The sequence below is a fragment of the Alexandromys fortis genome, unplaced genomic scaffold (assembly GCF_014885135.2).
Source record: "Alexandromys fortis isolate MF-2015 unplaced genomic scaffold, M_Fortis_MF-2015_v1.1 scaffold_21, whole genome shotgun sequence".
Taxonomy (NCBI): Eukaryota; Metazoa; Chordata; class Mammalia; order Rodentia; family Cricetidae; genus Alexandromys; species Alexandromys fortis.
This window is the reverse complement of record NW_026067905.1, coordinates 13,040,146-13,058,564: the sequence shown is the minus strand read 5'-3', so window position 1 is coordinate 13,058,564 and position 18,419 is coordinate 13,040,146. Positions and strand designations below refer to the sequence as shown.

Here is an 18,419-nt window from a genome sequence, read left to right as displayed (position 1 = left end):
GGAATTATAGACATGACTTGCCAAGACCTATTATAATAGCAATCTCATCTAAAACAAAATACATTTATAGAAACATCCAGGCTGGTGTTTGGACAAATAAGGGGTACTATGGTCTAGTCAAATTTATTAGAACATATGATTAAACATCATACCAGCCTTTTCTCTCTTTCCTTCTTTCTTTCTTCCCTTCTTTCTTTCTTTCTTTCTTTTCCTTTCTTTCTTTTTTTGAGGCGGGGTCTTACTGTGTAATTCTAGCTGTCCTCAAACTTGTAGATGAGACTGGCCTTAAACTTGCAGAGAGATCTGCCTGCCTCTGCCTCCCATGAGGGATAAAAGGCATCATTACCACAATGAGTATATCAATGCCAGCTTTAAGGCACCCTGGCTATTACCAACTGGATCAGAGACAAATGCCCTACCACATTCTGTTCCAAACTGTAGATGTTTGAGCAAATTGAATTGTGATTGTAACTCTGTAAGTTTTAGGATGACTTGTGCAGCCTGGAGCAGATGAACCTCTTGTTTCGTGGACTCTTATTTTCACATCTGCTTTAGGCAGCGGTGATCTTCAAACATAACAACCAGTAAGGGTGGAGGTCACTGAGAATGGAGCATGGTCAGAGGCTGCCCTGTTGGGCTGTGTGTAAAATTGCCAGATTTGGGGAACCAGAGAGCCCTTTAAAGGACAATAGGTATTTACCCACCAGCATGCAGCCACGTTAGTAGTCAACCAAAGCAGTGCAGAATAATGGATACTGTTGAAGGTAAGCGCGATAGCCCGTCGTCGTTTTCCAGTGGGCTTTGACCCATTTGTTTCATCCACCTCACAATGGCAGCAACTTGCCTTTGGTAAGGGCACAATGGAGTGGGGAGGTATAGGTGGAGGGGAGGGAGAAGGGGAAGGAGGAGGGGAGAGAGTGGGAACTGGGATTGGTATGTAAAAGGAAATAAAAGATAGTTTGCTTTCTTTTTAAAAAATTTTTTTTAAAAAAGAACACAATGGACAAACTGAATCTGTTTTTCACCGGACAGGCCTCTAGGTTTATGCCTTTACAAACAAGATGGCACTGGCCTCATGGTGGATGCTACCCAGTCCTGGGCTGTGGCTTGGCTCAGAAGATGGCATTGGTGGCCTCATGGTGGATGCTACCCAGTCCTGGGCTGTGGCTTGGCTCAGAGGAGTGGTCTCGAGATTTTTGAAACTCCACTGGAGCACACACACGCGCGCGCGCGCGCGCGCGCGCGCGCGCGCGCGCGCGCGCGATGTGTGTGATCAGATCTTACTTCTGATCAGATAACTCAAAACAAGATCACAGCAGAGAATGGAACTTAAGTTCTTCGAGGTCTCAACTACGCACAGTTATTGATTAAGGATACCAGTTAGGCCAGTGTATAAGTCACAGAAAACGAGAAAGAACACAAATAAGTTGTTTTCATCTGTGGCTCAGAATCTTGTGTTTCTTTTTTGGTTTGGTTTTTGAGACAGGATCTCACTATGTAGTCCTGACTGACCTGAAAATTACTAAGAAGGTTGGCCTTGAATTCACAGATCCACCTGCCTCTGTTCCTCTGAGACTGAATACTGGCTCTGGTACTTCTTTTAAAAAGTATTTATTGGGGCTGGAGAGATGGCTCAGTGGTTAAGAGCATTGCGTGCTCTTCCAAAGGACCCGAGTTCGATTCCCAGCAACTACATGGTGGCTCACAATCATCTGTAATGAGGTCTGGTGTCCTCTTCTGGCCTACAAACATATATGCAAACAGAATAGTGTGTCCATAATAAATAAATAAATATTAAAAAAAGAAGTCTAAAAAGTATTTATTTAGGGCTAGAGAGATGGCTCAGTGGTTAAGAGCATTGCCTGCTTTTCCAAAGGTCCTGAGTTCAATTCCCAGCAACCACATGGTGGCTCATCTGTAATGAGACTTGGTGCCCTCTTCTGGCCTGCAGGCAGACATGCAGGCAGAACACTGTATACATAATAAATAAATTAATTTTTTAAAAAAGTATTTATTTAAGGCTCAGTGGTTAAGAGCACTGGCTGCTCTTCCAGAGGACCTGGGTTCGATTCTCAGTATTTAGGTGGCAGCTCACAACTGTCTAATTCCAGTTCCAGGTCATCTGACCCCTCCTTCTGGCCTCCATAGGTACCAGATATGCATGCAGGTGCTCACATATACATATGAAATAAAATAATTCACTTTAAAAATACCTATTTCACTTTATGCGTTTGTGTATTTTGTCTGTACTGTGTATGTGCCTGGTTCCCCATAGAGGTCAGAAGAGAGAGCTGGGATCCCTTGGGACTGGAATTACAGAGTGTTCTAAGTGGCTATGTGGATGCTGGGAACTGAACTGGGTCCTCTGTAAAATGAACAAGTATTTTTTTTAAGATTTGTTTATTATGTATACAGTATTCTCAGTACTCTGCCTGCAGGCCAGAAGAGGGCACCAGATCTCATTACAGATGGTTGTGAGCCACCGTGTGGTTGCTGAAAATTAAACTCAGGACCTTTGGAAGAACAGGCAGTGCTCTTAACCACTGAGCCATCTCTCCAGCCCCATGAGCAAGTATTTTTAACTTCTGAATCATCTCTTTAGCCCCAACCCTATTCACCTTAAATGTGAAGTTATTTAATCTTTACAGCAAGCCATAGACAAGAAGAGAACAAATTCTGTTTAAACAGGGTTTATTACAATTTTATTTATTGATTTATCTTAAAAAAATAATTAGGGTCTCAAGATAGTCCAACTCGCCTTGAACTTAATGTGTCTGGGAACTGGCCTTAGATTCTTGATTGAGCCTCCTGTTTCGACTTCCCAAGTGCTATGACTATAGCTCTGTGAATTTCTTAAGATCATAAAATATTCCTGCTTCACATAAGTTATAAACACAATTACTTTATAATGAGTATATTGATTTTGTCCCATTTAATTAAGCATGAGATATTTGTGATTAAAAGACAGCAGGACTGATTAGGGTTTGAAACTCTCATATTTGAGTAGCGGGGCCTTATGGGTCTTACCTACTACATCCAGATCTACACCTTCTACTCATGCCGGCTGGCCGGATGGCTCTCGAACCAGGCATTTTACCTGTGTGGATCTTGTGCTGACAAGAATTCTGGCTTTAGCCGGGCGATGGTGGCGCATGCCTTTAATCCCAGCACTTGGGAGGCAGAGGCAGGCAGATCTCTGTGAGTTTGAGACCAGCCTGGTCTACAGAGCAAGTTCCAGGACAGGCTCCAAAGCCACAGAGAAACCCTGTCTCGAGAAAAAAAAAAACAAAAAACAAAAAAAAACACAGAATTCTGGCTTTAAGGATCAATCTTCCTCTCTCCCCCCTCCCTCCCTCCCTCTCTCTTTCTCTCTCTCTCAACTACATGTCTTGAAATTTGGGAGACAAAAAGCTTAAATCAGTAGAAGCCTTATGTTTTCTTCCACTGCCTAATGTGAGGTGTTGGTTTATAGTAGGCTCTAGGAAGTATGAAGCCGTATTGTGTAAAGCTCTCTCTCTCTCTCTCTCTCTCTCTCTCTCTCTCTCTCTCTCTCTCTCTCTCTCTCTCTCNCTCTCTCTCTCTCTCTCTCTCTCTCTCTCTCTCTCTCTCTCTCTCTCTCTCACACACACACACACACACACACACACACACACACCACACACACACACACATATACTTAGAAAAGGAAAGATACTCTCCACAAACTTCTTGTCTTTTTTTTCTTTGTGGTGCTGAGGATTGAACCCAGGGCCTTGTGCAAAGCAGCCAAGCCTTCTAGTACTGAACTACACCCCCACCCCCACAAACTTAACTCTTCATAATCAAAACTAAAGCAGAAGCTGTTAACACAGCCCTGTGAATTTACCTGCCAACTAAATGATAATTTATAGTACGGGTAGGTGGATTAATTCATTCCAGCAGTGTAGTGTCGGGGGGGGGGGGGGGGGGGGGGAAGCAGCTGGAAACCCAAGGCAGGAAGAAATCCATTCTGTGAGTGTCTCACTGTGAGGACTAAAGGGGCTTTTGACTATGGAATTATCTGGAACATTGCTTCAAATCCACACTTCACTTGTTCCTAATCCTCCTTTAAGATGAGCCTTCTTGGCAAACAGCCAGGGTATAGAGGCAGTTTCTTCTTCCTGATTTTTCTCTCTGGTAAGGTCAAAGGCAAAATAGGACAGAGTACACTTAGCCTTCTTGTTGGTAGGTTTTTGTTCGTTTGCTTTTAGAATCTTTAGAACCATTGGTTTCTTATAATAATTGCCAGACAATAGAAACAATGGGTGCCTCCTAAAAATGTAGTTTAAATGAAGCATTGTTGAGGGTTTTTTTTTTAAAGGTTACTTTAGTTTGTCTCTAGTTTGACAATGATAGGAATAAAAATTAATCTATGAATATGTATAAGTACATGCAAAAGGTGAGCTATGGGGATCAGATTTAAGAGTGAGAACAGTTTAGATTATTTTACTATGATTTGCTTCCATTCACAAATTCCTCAAGATTTATAAATAAGACAATCAATGTATTTAAAAACAAGTATCAAATATATTTTTCTCAAATTAATTAAGAACAAAAGTACTTTTGAAATGTGTGCTTTTGAGATGCTTTTAAGCCTCGGAAGAATTTCCTACATTAAATTGCCACAGACCTTCAGAGACAGGTTTCTTTCTATGTTGAAAGTCTTATTTGGTCTTTTTTCTTTTGGGGTTCCCTTTAAGTAGAGTGTCTGCCAGACACGCTAATCTCCTTAATAATATTAAGGGAACCCCCTTTTTTCTTAGATTACTCTTAAAATGAAGGGTGTCCACAGAGTAGCTTTCACTTTAATGCTGACTTATGATCTCATAATGCCAATGAAATATACTGGGGATATCAGAAGGCAGCTACTAGCAAAGCTAAACATGGTGAGAGGGGCTTTGTGAGACCCAACAGGTTGCCCTTCGCAGTGAGTGAGCTAGTCTATTTACTGGGCAGTGGAAAGTTTTAAACTTTTGACAGAAGATTTTCTGCATCCTTCCTAAAAATAGAAAAAAAGCAGCTGGGTGCTTTCCCTTGCTGAAGACGGGCAAGCTTTAAGGAGGCTTATCAGCCACTAAAACACTCCTGGAATCTCAGGACTAGATGATCTCCACCTGTTGAACAAGAAATAGGAACGTGTGAGCACTTGGTTACAAATCCAACTGCATCAAACGGAATGCTTACAAAATACAAGAGGAGGGGACAAAAACCAGCTGTAAATAAGAGTGGTGGAGAAGAGATGGCTGGTTATAGAAATATAAGTGGCTGCATAGATCATTAATTGAAATAAAATCTTTGCGCAGCTGCTGCCTGGCCGCCCTGAAGTTAGCAGCCTCAGCTAGCCACAAGCTCCTGCTGCCACGCTGCTCTCTCTTCTCACAAGCCCAAAACACGGAGCAAGTAAACCATGAACTGAAGCCTCTGGAACTGTGAACCCAGGTAATCTTCTCTCCAAACTCCAAAGTCGCGAGGCCCGCACCCCTTTAGTCCCAGCCCAAGCCACCCAGAACTATATAGTGAGACTCTGTTTCAAAAACAAAACAAACCACAAAATAAAGAAGCACAACAAAACAAGAGGGGCTGAGAGATGATTCGGTGATTAGGAGCATTTGTTGTTCTTGCAGAGGACCTGAGTTTGACTCACAGCATACTCAGCTGGGTGACTCACAGCTTCAGGAGAATCCAACATCCTTTTCTGGTCCTCAGGCACCTGAATTTGTACACATGCATACGCACGCACACACCTCAATGACAAAGTCCTATTTATTTATTTTAATTGTTCTGAGTGTTATTTATTTTGTTTTAAATTTTTATGGATATGGGTGTTGTGCCTACTTTTATGCGCACCGTTTTGCGCCTGGTTCCTGCAGAGGCCAGAAGAGGGCATCGGAGGCCTTGGAACTGGAGTTACATCTGTAACTCAAACTCGGGCCCTATGGAAGAGCAGATAGTGCTCTTAACCACTGAGCCATCACTTCAGATACATCCCCACATACACATACATTAAAAAGTAAAAATAAATCTCAAAAAACCCAACTTGTACAAAGTAAGCATATTATTCAGACATATGCTAATAAATATGTATGTGCGTATATGTTCTTTATCTTTTAAAATAATTTTTATTTTATGTGCCTTTGTATTTCGCCTGCATGCATGTCTGTGCAAGGGTGTCAGATCTTGGAATTACAGTTGTGAGCTGCCATATGGGTGCTGGGAATTGAACCCGGGTGCTCTGGAAGAGCAGTCAGTGTTCTTAACCACTGAGCCATCTCTCAGGTGTCCTCCCCCTCCTTTTTAAATAATTTTTAAAAATCTTTTTCAGACAGGTTTTCACGTACTCCATGGTAACCTCAAACTTACTCAAACTTACAAGGGGATGACCTTGAACCCCTGATCCTCCTCCTCCTGCTTTCCCGGTGCTGAGATGAGTGGTGTGTGCTACTACACCCAGCTTCAAATTTGCAGCAAGTGCTTTCTCGTTTTTACTGCTGCCTATGTAAATGGTTATGACTGATATTTCTGCAGCATTGTCTGGTTTGATTATCATGAATTTTCAATCATGAGATGTATCATGGTTATCTCTACCTCAGAGATGAGGAACCTGGAACTTGGAAAAGTGAGATGCTTGATGTTTTGAGGTTGGCTCATGGCAGAACCCACCAGAACCTCTGACTTCAAGATCCACACTTGTGCCTGCTCTGTTCTACCACGAAGCTGGGCAAAGCCGAGTGTCTCCTTAAGAAGAACCTGGCATGTGCATTCCGATGCTTTGTCTGCACAAAAAGCACAGCTAAGTAAGAGAGAGTCCTGTTTACTGATGGCCCCTGTGGCCACAGTTTCACAGCCCACAGAGGAGAGAAGGGAAAGGTACACAGACCTTCCCAGGTTCTGTACCACTCTCAGCCAGGAGTTAACTGCATCTCCTTGCAGTATCTTGAGTTCTGAGCTGAAATCAAAATGAAAGAGAAAGATATATTTCTATTTTGAAATTTAGTTGGAGCTTACAGGCTATTATTACAAAACTTATTTTTGTTCTGTGATTCTAGTGTGCTTTTAGCACAAGAATTTGTCATTGCTAGAATATAAACAATTTATATGTCTCTGCTTTTTGTCAGAAATAGTAAAGGCAACTGTATGCTAGTGAGTTTTTGTTCATAAAACAGATTATAAAAGGTTTATAGTAGCCAGGCATAATGGTACATACCTTTATTTCCAGCCCTCAGGGTCAGAGACAAGTGGCTCAAGTCCAGCCTGGTCCACATAGCAAGTTCCATGTCAGCCAGGATGACAAAATGAGAATTTATCTCAAAGAAAAAAATTATAAGAGATGAGTACAAAAGTTTGAATAGTATTTTTTTTTAAGATTTATTTATTTATTAGGTATACAGTATTCTCAGTACTCTGCTTGCAGGCCAGAAGAGGGCACCAGATCTCATTACAGATGGTTGTGAGCCATCATGTGGTTGCTGGGAATTGAACTCAGGACCTTTGGAAGAGCAGGCGGTGCTCTTAACCACTGAGCCATCTCTCCAGCCCCTGAATAGTATTTTTAAATCAAAAATTCTCTTTATTTTTATTTTATGCATATGGGTGTTTTGCTTACATATATGTGGGCAAAGCCCTTGAAGAAGAAGAGGACATCAGATCCCCTGGGACGGCAGTCGTGGGTAGTTGTGAGTCATCGTGTCGGGGCTGGGAACCAAACCTTTGAAACAGCCCCTAATGCACGACTGCTTCATAAAATTTTGTCATTTTCCCCATGGAAGTAGTATATAAAATGCTAGCTGATGTCTTCTAATTTTTGGTTTTCTGAGACAGAGATCCTCTGGGACAGTTCTGACTATCCTGGAACCTTACTTCCTCTCCATATGTTCCCATACAGATTGAAGTATTTTCAGGGCCAAATTTGAGTTAGGAGGTCATAAAAGGCACACAGTAATTCCTGGACTTCTCTGTTTTGAGCCTTCCCTGTCCCCAAAATAATGCATGACATGCACCCAACGGTAGCTATGGCTGGCAACACAGCTGATGCACTTTCTTTTTTTCTTTTTTGGTTCTAGCTCTTGTAAACCAGGCTGGTCTCAAACTCACAGAGATCCACCTGCCTCTTGATGCAATTTCTTTTCTTTTTCTTTTTTTTTTTTTTAAGTTCACGTCAGACGGGTAATGTGCCCAGGTTGTAACAAGGTTTAATGGGCAGCACATATCATGCACTAGCGTGAAACCCCAATCATCACGCTTATGAACCAGGAAAGGATCTTGATGCAATTTCTTGATGATCCTATGATTAAACTGCTGAAATCGGTTTTACTAAGTAACCTAAAACTAATGCGAATACTTTTCTGAGTCCAGGACAAAATTTTTTTAAAAAGTCCCCTCTTGCATTTCTGTCACAAAAAAGAAAAAAAATCCCACAATTTACAACAAAAGTATTTTATTGAATTGTTTGCAGAAAGTAATAAACTGTTTTGAAAGTACATTGCAAAAGAAGGTATGCCAATTCATATCTGGTGGGGTTTAGAAAGCTGAGCCAGTGATTGAAATAGAAATGTAGATTAGATTCCTGAAAGTCTGGGCTCACTGCTGACACACTGAATATACCTCGGCCAGTCACTGGATCTCTCCCTATCTCAGCTTCTCCGCCTATAAAACAGGGGTAATAATGCTTGCTGCTAGATAAGTCAGCAGAACACTTGGAGAACTTCGGACGGAAGGCACCAGAAGTGTTTTGCTATCTGCACCATGACCTCATACTGTCTGAGGAGTGGTTCTAATATTCTAATACCTTATTGTCAAATATCTCTTCACCTTGCTTTCTGCCTTATTCGTTTCTAGGTATACTTCCTCCCTAGGTATTTTCTTTCTTTCTTTCTTTCTTTCTTTCTTTCTTTCTTTCTTTTTTTTTTTTTTTTTTTTTTTTTCGAGACAGGGTTTCTCTGTAGCTTTGGTGCCTGTCCCGGAACTAGCTCTTGTAGACCAGGCTGGCCTCGAACTCCCAGAGATCCGCCTGCCTCTGCCTCCCAAATGCTGGGATTAAAGAAGTGCACAACCAAACCTGGCTTCTTTTCAAAAAATTTTAATTAAAATTTATATGTATTTATTTCTATGATTATGTGTGGGGATGTGTGACCATGCCATACATGAGGTCAGAAATAACCCCCAGGGAGTAGATTCTCTCCTACCAGGTTATCTCTCTTGGTGGCAAGCACCTTGACCGGCTGAGCCAACACGCTGGCCCTATTCAGGTCTCTTTTCTAGAGAAAGGAGATGATAAGAAGGTGCAGGTTAGTTACGTGAAACTAAATCTAAACTTACCCCGATGGTTCAACTAACTAAAACTGTTGCCTCTTTGGGAAAACTGCAAAGGCTGTAAAGGTCAAAGGGCCATCTTGGGAGTAACAAGTTCACTAAAGAAAAAATATGTTGCTGATTCAGTAACAAAACTCAGAGGTAAAGTCAGAGATAAGCAGTTGGCTGTGTTTCTCAAGAGCAAAGCACTTCGCTCTCTTTGTATCTGTCAACAGGCTTATCTACACCTAATAAAAATATTTCAGAGGGGCACCTTTGGTCTTTGGAACCTGCCAGTTAATAACAGAAAACCTTATTTTATTTCTAAAGGGAAAGATTTCGTTGGCAATCTGCCAAATAAGATAGTGTGTGTGTGAGTGTGTGTATGTGTGTGAGTGTGTGTGAGAATGTGTTGTGTGTGTGAGTGTGAGAGAGTGTGTGTGTGAGAGTGTGTGTGAGTGTTGTGTGTGAGAGTGTGTGTGAGTGTGTTGTGTGTGTGAGTGTGTTGTGTGTGTGAGTGTGAGTGAGAATGTGTGTGAGTGTGTGAGAATGTGTGTGTGTATGTGTGTGTGAGTGTGTGAGAATGTGTATGTGTGTGTGTGAGAGTGTATGTGTGTGTATGAGTGTGTGTGTGTGAAGGCTGATCAAGGAGATGAGATTGCAGATGTGGCTCTGCTTCTTATGTGGGTTCTGGGATTCAAACCCTGGTCCTCATGCTTGCACTTCAGGTCCTTTACTGACTGAGCTATCTCCCAGCCCCAAAGATACCTTTTGTTTTTAAACAGCATTACACTACTCAAACACAGCTTGAAATGTCTATTGGACTGATCATGAACTACAAGAAATAAACACTCTCTTCAGTGGAAATAACACACAAAACGCTTTGGGCTTCACAGCAATTTCAACTATAATAACCTTTGACAATTTTGTAGAATCAGAGAGTAAACATCATCACTATGTTGATAAAATTCTTTCCCTGGCAGAGATGTAAATATCATCTGCCCCTCTTCCTAAGGCCCCTATGACAAACCAAGGTACCATTCCACCAGAATTTACCAGGGGAGCCAAGGAGTTTATTAGCCTTACTCACTGAGCCCTGGGCGCGCCGTTACCAGCAGTAGTGTAGGTGATGTTAAAGCAACCATACTGGCAAGTCTGCGCTCAGCAGAGTTTCCATAGCTATATACATGGAACCACCCCCAACCTTCCCCACCTATGTCCTCTAGATCCTCCCCCAAGGCTAAGAGGAATTAGAGCAGAATTACATACAACTAATTGAGAGGAGAGACTGGATACTCAGGTGAGGGTCCCCAATCCTCTCTAGGAAGGAAGCCATTCGGCCCAGCTGTGATGCTCTTTGGTCAACTAGTCCGGCAGAACTCCTGGTGGGAGTTTGCTCAGAGCATAGTCCTGTGCCAAAATGTAATGTACATTTAATTAGGAAATCGGAATCACAGTAGGACTTTCTCATTAGTTTTAGTTTTCTTGAAAAGCATTTTTTTATAAGATTTAGTTTTGTGTGTATGAGTGTTTTGCCTACCCGTGTACCACAGGCATTTGTGGTGACTGAGGAAGTGGTAAGCCTCTATGCGGGTGCTGTGAACTGAACCAAGGTTCTTGAGAGAACAGCAAGTGTTGGGGGCTGCAGACCCCTGGCCCCTTGACTTTGCCTGCCGGAGTGAACCTGTCTTGAAAAGCTTAAAAAAAAAAAAATCTCCAGCCTAGTTGCCCGTATCACATACCAACCTGTAGTGCCATGGGCACTACAAGCCAGTACTCATAACCACTGAGCCAACACTCAAGTTCCTAAGCTTTTAATTTTTAATATTTTTTTTAACATGAGTCTCTTTTAAATGTACCTTTAAAAAGAAAAAAGATTTATTAGTGTCCTGTCTGCATGTATCCCTGCCCACCAGAAGAGGGCACCAGATCTCATTACAGATGGTTGTGAGCCACCATGTGGTTGCTGGGAATTGAACTCAGGACCTTTGGAAGAGCAGGCAATGCTCTTAACCGCTGAGCCATTTCTCCAGCCCTAGCCCTGAACTCTTGAGTTCAAGCAATCCTCCCTCAGCCACTTGAGTGGCTACAATTATAAATGTGTACCAACCATTGTGGGGCACAATTACCACCATTAACTTATTAACAATTCCTGCTCCCTGCAGATGGCAGTGAGAGTCCACACTCACATGAGCACTGCGGGATAAATGAGAACACATCCCACCACTGGCTTTTCAGGGTTGTAAAGGTCTCTCAAGCTTTGATGAGTATAAAGGTCTTACACACACACACACACACACACACACACACACACACACACACACACAGCAGTAACAGGGAAGATTTCACTTAAGACTTACAACTGAGGTCTTAGAAGCAAAACTCAGCCAAATAATATGACTGCAAAAAGGGAGTCAGGAAGAGGATGTCTAAGAGTCTAAGAACATGCAGGATATGAGGCCAAATGTCCTGTCCGCAGTGTGCAGTCCAAGTTTTTCTTTACTCAGCTGAGACTATACTTCCCTTAAGACAAGAGCATCCTTAGCCACACAGGGCTATGGGTGGTCAGTAACATCTTCCTCGGGAAGAGACGACATGGACTCATTCATAAGAAGTTGCTTTGTGACCATGTTAAGGACAATTCAGCAGAATAACTTTATCATCTTCATCACCTTCATGAGAACTCCAGGTATACACAGCCAACATAAAGGGCACTTAAGATCACATGGGCTGGGCTGTGGTGGTGCTCACCTTTAATTCCAGCACTTGGGAGGCAGAGGCAGGCGGATCTCTGAGTTTGAGGCCAGCCTGGTCTACAGAGCTAGTTCCAGGACAACTTGGGCTGTTACACAGAGAAACCCTGTCTCGAAAAGCTAACGAAAACAAAACAAAACAAAAAAAAAAAATCACATGGGACTAGGTTTCAGCTTAGGCATTAATTGACATAAAATATACAAACTTTGATCTCTGTTGTCATTGAATGAAAATCAGCTTACTTTGAGAATTAGAAAATATAAAGAAAGTAATTGAAAGAAGGGAAGCAAATTTAGTTTTTAGAAAATGTAAAACTGGGGGCTGGAGAGATGGCTCAGCGGTTAAGAGCATTGCCTGCTCTTCCGAAGGTCCTGAGTTCAATTCCCAGCAACCACATGGTGGCTCACAACCATCTGGAATGAGGTCTGGTGCTCTCTTCTGGCCTGCAGGCATCACACAGACAGAATATTGTATACATAATAAATAAATATTTATAAAAAAAAAGGAAATGTAAAACTGATAATGTACTGTGAAATAAAGTCACAGTGCTCACTTTCCGGAGACCTGAATTTCCTCTATCCTGCTGATGCTTACTTCTCTTGAAAGGATCAGAAACACAACTGGAGAAAAGCGGAGTTAGAGCCATGTCTAAGCAACATGCAGATCTGTTTTCCTCGGCTGTGCAGGGGCAGCGAACCCACAGCCTCACGTGCTAGACAAGTGTTCTATCACTCCAGTCCTGGCTTTCTTAGGACACAGTGATGCTATTTAGCCCAGGCTGACCTCCAATGCCCAGGCAGTCACTTTCTCTTTACTTATTTACATAATAGGTGTTGACGACTGAACCCAGGGCCTTGGGCATGCTAGATAAGCGTGTAATGCCCCCGTCCTTTTAACAGGTATAATAAGGGTTAGTGAGATGGCTCAGCCAGTAAAGGAAGTTGCCACTAAGCCTAAACCTGAGTTAGAGCCCCAGAACCCACATGGTAAAAGAGAAATGACTCCCACAATGTATACTCAGTACATGACTACTGTGGCATGTGTATACTCACATAAAATAAATAAAATGTAAAAAATAATTGGAGATATTCTTCAGTACACATCCTCAGTGACTATGAAAATTGGTTTATGGGGGTATATGTATGTCAGAATATCTATAAAGCACCATAATATGTATATGTAGATATACAGTGAATATGTGATATAGAACGAGGGGTGACAGGAAATCTAAAAAGGTTCTTCAGGGAGGGAATTAATACATAAGAACCTGTTACAGAGACTCTGGGGAAATCTAGATACTAAAGCAAATCCACTTGAATGTTCAATCAAACTACATGGATGAAAACATCATTGTCACTATGTTTCTAAGCAATGTACTTGTTTGACATGAGCCTCTCTTAGCCAAGGTCATTAAAATTTGCAAAGAAAAGTTGAATTAAAAAATATGCTTGTAAGTCATTTAAGTTTATAATACAGACTACAAACTCAAAAAGTAAATTTATTTAAATTACTAAAATAGTTTTTAAAGTTATTTACACATTAGCTGCTACATTTTTTCCTGATAGATATAAGCAATATATCACTTCAAAATTATTTAAGTCAGTGGAACATTCAACAAAACACTTCTTTTTCCATATGATATGTATGTAAAAAATAAAGACTTTTCCAAACTTTTTAATAATTCTTTATAAAATAAACCTGATTGCCTGCCTTCTGACAGGAATGGATTATAATAAAGGTACAGTCCCCCTGATAAGAAGCTAGACTTCTTTCTCCCACCAACCATGAGACCCCAGGGGTAAAAGAAAGGTTGGCTAGTACTAAAAAGCAGAATTTTCATTTAGATGCCCATGGGCAAAAGAACTCAGATCTAGAATTATAAGAGTTGAAGACAAAAAAGCAGCTGACAGATGAGAAAGCCAAGTTTTAAAACCCTAAGATACTATAGCAGTGGAAACATATGTCCCACGTACTTCACGTGTGCAGTGGAAACATGTCTCATAGGCTCAACGTGTGCAGAAGAAACATATGTCCCGCAGGCTTCATGTGTGGTCAAAAAACCCTAAAATACTATAGCAGTGGAGACATGTCCTGCAGACTTCACGTGTGGACAGGTTCACTCCTTTGACTTGAGGCACTCAACAAAACCGATCATGTGCACATAATATTTTTGTATTTGTTATAAAGTTAAAAAAGTACACACGTACAAGCACAGAATGGCATCCTCTTCAACAGCCCAGCAGAGAACTGTTTACCAATTTTTGAAGTTGTCTTTGTGTGTGAGGGGGGTTGCTAAGACAGTATTTCAATCTGCAGCCTGTGCAGGCTGGTTTGAAACTCACTATAGTTAGTGATGGCCATGAATTCACAGCACCCCTCCTGCTTTAGCTTCCCAAGTGCTGGAATTACAGACAGGAGCCACCTGACTTTGAAATGCATTTCTACTGCCGAGGCATGATGTAGTTCAGTGGCAGAGTACTTGACCAGCACGGGTGGGTCTTAGGTTCAATCCCTGGTATTGGAAAAAGCAAAAAATTGAAAGAGTCCGAACCACCAAGTTGAGGATGTACTGGAAATTGTATTTCTTTAAGACAGAAACTGTCAGGTTAAACCAAAGAGACCTACCTTTAAAAATGGTACGTGTCAAATATGGATATAAACATGACAGACATGCTGTGGGAATACCCTTTTACTGGGGAGTGGGACTGGGATGGGGTCTGATATATACATTCCATATTGGCTTTAGATTCAAGATGCTACCACCTCATTTTGTTGAGCACTGAGATTACAGGCGTGTGGAATGCTGATTACTGAACCCAGGGTAACGAAGAAGCTGGGCAAACGCTCTACCACTGAGCTTAGCCTCACAACAAGAACTTTCTCTAGGTGGGGAAAAAGACAGAAGGATGAAGGGCAAACTGTAGCAGCTCACCAAGGTAACAGCCTAGGCACATCTAAGTAGCCCACTGCCCAGAGGCTTCCTTTTAAAGTAACATTTCATTTTGAAACCTCCCCCCCCCTTTTATTTAAAAACAAAACAAAAAACAAAGAAAAAACAACCCAGTGTCTCCTGTAGCCCAGGGTGGCAGAAAACTTACTCTGTGGATGAGGCTGGCCTTGAACCTCTGACCCTCCTGACTCTGCCCTGGGAAAGTGCTGAGATTACAGGCATGGCTCACCATTGCCCAGCTTACAGATATTTTTCCCCTTCCTTTTCCTTCTCCATTCAACAATTTCTCTTACCTTTCCACCTCCCAAGCCCTCTTCATCCCCTCTCTAAAGCCAGTGGGGGGGGGGCACTAAACTGCACACCCAGATGACTTTTGTCTTTTATAGGTAAAAGCTAAGGATCACACACTTAAAAATGGTATAAATGGAAAAGTAATGGGGGAAACCCACAGCTACAATTAGAAAGCTGTCAGACTAAAAGGGCCACAAACAAACAAAAAAATCCAGAGTTAAAAAGAATGCTGATTCTTTGAGAAAGGCACCTAGTCCTTCTCATAGGTCACAGCACAGCAAGAATGATTTGGGCACAACCAAGGCAGGTCCATGGGGAATTGCATCGACTTTAGCCCATGCTAAATACCCTTAACATAGTTATTAGAGAAACGATTCTCTCAAATCACAGATAATCAGGCTGCACAAACGATTTAGGTATTCCACTTTTATGTATGAACTTAATTTCCTTTAAAAAGAAACCAGTTTTCAAAAACTGCTCCAGACTCCGTCTCTAGTTAGAAAGTCTGAAAACTGCCCAGACCTCGAGACGTGATTTCCGCTTCCCCCTCACAGGCAGCTGCCCCCTTTCAAGGCATTTTCGGGCTGCACGGGCAGCACCAGGTGAGAAATGCGGCTCCAGAGCCCATTCAGCTTGTCCGGGTCCATGTGGTTGTAGGAGCTGGCCGTGTGAGAGCTGGTGAACTTGACTTTGAGGAAATCCCTCACTTTCTCTTCAATTTCCTTCAAGCCTAGACTGGCTTCTAGTGTCTTCTCCTCCAACAGTACAGTCAGGACTAGGGCTACATCTTTGAAGGCTGCATTCTCATGGTCGCAGTATTTATAGAAGATCAAGGTTGAGCCTGCAGGCAGGGACTCGAAGCGGTGTACCACGGCTGCATTCTGGCCATTTTTAAACCCATCGCTCAGTTCTTGATCTACTTGCTGTTTGACCTCATCACTGTCTTGAGCAGCTTTCCCTGCTCCATCAATCCGGATGGCACGGACACTACGGAAGGAAGAATAGGCATCGGCAATTTGTTCACTCAGACACTTGAGCACTTCTTCAGCATCTTGGGCTGCAGTGAGCAAAAGGATGGCAGGCTGGAGCCGAGGGAGGGAGCTATTCAGATGTCTTTCTAGGAATGTTGTGCCTCTTTTCCACAGCTTCTCATCTTGACTCTGGTACTTAGACTGAAGTTGTTTCATCTGGTTCTGAAATTCTTGAACGGCAGTGGTTTCTACTGCAGGAGTATAACGGAGCCAAAGCACTCCAGAAACAAGGGCAACGACCAGAGCGAGCAGCCCCAGCTTTATGTTGACAGAAGACTCATTGTGCGGTTGTTCAGCAGCTTCTGCTGGGGGGAGGGGGGGTAACACATATTACATTTTCTTAGATTCTAGGGTGAGTGATTTCTTTTCACTCTGTGTATGTGCATATGGGGACAGGCGCTCACTCTGCAGAGGTGAAATGCAATGGGTCTCCTGGAGTTAGAGTTACAGGTGACTGAATGTCTGAGAGGTGCTGGGAATTAAACCTGGTCCTCAGCATGAGCAGTACATAATCTTAACTGCTCAACTCGATCTCTAGCCCCATGCATGACTCGGTCTAGAACTCGGTATGCATATCAGGCTAACCTGAAACTCCCTGTCTCTGCCTCTTGAGTGTTGGGATTAAAAGTGTGTGCCACCATATCTGACTAAGGGAAAGTCCTTTAAAGAAAGGAGCTGGTAATTTTTTTTCTTAAATAAATATATCCTCTTTAGGAAAAGCTCATAAAAGCTAAGTTTAGATAAATATAAATGTTAGAAAGACAACTGTTTCTAAAGAAAAATAATTTAAATATAAATATATCTTAGTAATTTTTCATATTTAAAAATTTCATAATTCACGATAATTTCAGAAGTAAAACTTTATAAAACAAGAGTTATGAACATTTTCTAACAGTTGTGAAGTAAATAGTAGATGCTTTATAATAAACTGTTTAATTTAGAAACTCAGTAGTTAACACGGCTGGCTATCTAGGGTAGAATATTTCTGAAGTATATAAAGAAAAAATTCAACATAAACAAATGCATTTCATATGCTACAACAGCTCCTTGTCCATGTAAATTAACAGTGCCGATACATCTTTGTGGCACGCAAGCTGACAGTGCTGAACTCTGGCACTGAACTTGTCATTATCATTGGAAATAATTATGGTATCATTTTGTTTACATAATGCTTTTCAATTTGATTGATGTTTTCCATAGATCACTTCATTTACCAATTAATAATATAGTACCATTTCTGAATCTTTTATTTATGGATGACTTTAGCCTAACAGAGGTACTAGGGATCTTTTAAAGCAGCGATCTCAGTGTGACCTGAAGCTATCTAAACAGTATTTGTTGGTGTCGACCTGAAAATTAACAGTAAGATATTTCTGTTTTTTCTACTGTGCTGACACTTGCACTGGAATGACTGGGGACCAGCACTCAAAGCTGTATTAGCACATTCATTGTAGTTTCATTGCCAGCATACAAGGCTAAACATAATCGGAGAATGCAGGTGCTGTGATGCCTTTAATCCCAGCACTCAGGAGGCAGGTGCATTTCTGTGAGTTCAAAGCCAGCATGGTCTATATATAGTGAGAGTTCCAGGCAATCCAGGGCTATGCAGAGGGACTCTGTTTAAAAACGAAAAAAAAAAAAAAAAAAAAAAAACCCAAAAACTCAAAAGCAACAACAACAACAACAAAATCAGGGCTGGTGAGACGGCTCAGTAGGTAAAGGTGCCTGTCATTAAGTCTGATGACCTGAGTTTGATCCCCACCACCCACATATTAGAAGTGTCAGGATACTTCTAATATACACATAATAAATAAATATAACCATTTTTTAATGGGAAAGAGGAAGAACCAGTTTCATTTAAGACTGTTCTTCATGAAGAAGCTAATAATTTTGTTCTACCTCAGTCCTTGTGGGCTGGGGCAGGGTGTAGCTTGGCATAAATGGCATGTGTGAGGGTCTTGGCAGGATCCCCAGCACCATAAAAAATAAAACTCAAGACTTTCAGACCTCTGAGTACACAGTCTCAGTGTTCTGTGTAAAGACACACACACGTCGGCAGCTCAGCACAGACACGGTTATCCAAAGGA

General features: G+C 41.8%; 1 protein-coding gene and 1 non-coding gene across 4 annotated transcripts in view; both read right to left on the bottom strand.

The window, feature by feature from the left end:
• Positions 1–8,171: 8,171 nt before the first annotated feature.
• On the bottom strand, positions 8,172–8,276 carry LOC126497419 (small nucleolar RNA U13). The gene has a single exon (XR_007590608.1). It is a non-coding gene; the product is annotated as a small nucleolar RNA U13 (small nucleolar RNA).
• Positions 8,277–13,538: 5,262 nt separating this feature from the next.
• Tor1aip1 (torsin 1A interacting protein 1) overlaps positions 13,539–18,419 on the bottom strand; it is a 30,047-nt gene continuing 25,166 nt past the window's right edge. For 2 of the 3 annotated variants that reach the window (XM_050135380.1, XM_050135382.1), the window contains one exon: positions 13,539–16,637. In XM_050135380.1, coding sequence (XP_049991337.1) covers positions 15,850–16,637 — 788 coding nt within the window. In that variant the 3' untranslated portion in view covers positions 13,539–15,849. The remainder of the gene's footprint in view (positions 16,638–18,419) is intronic. The other variant, XM_050135381.1, reaches the window with a different exon arrangement.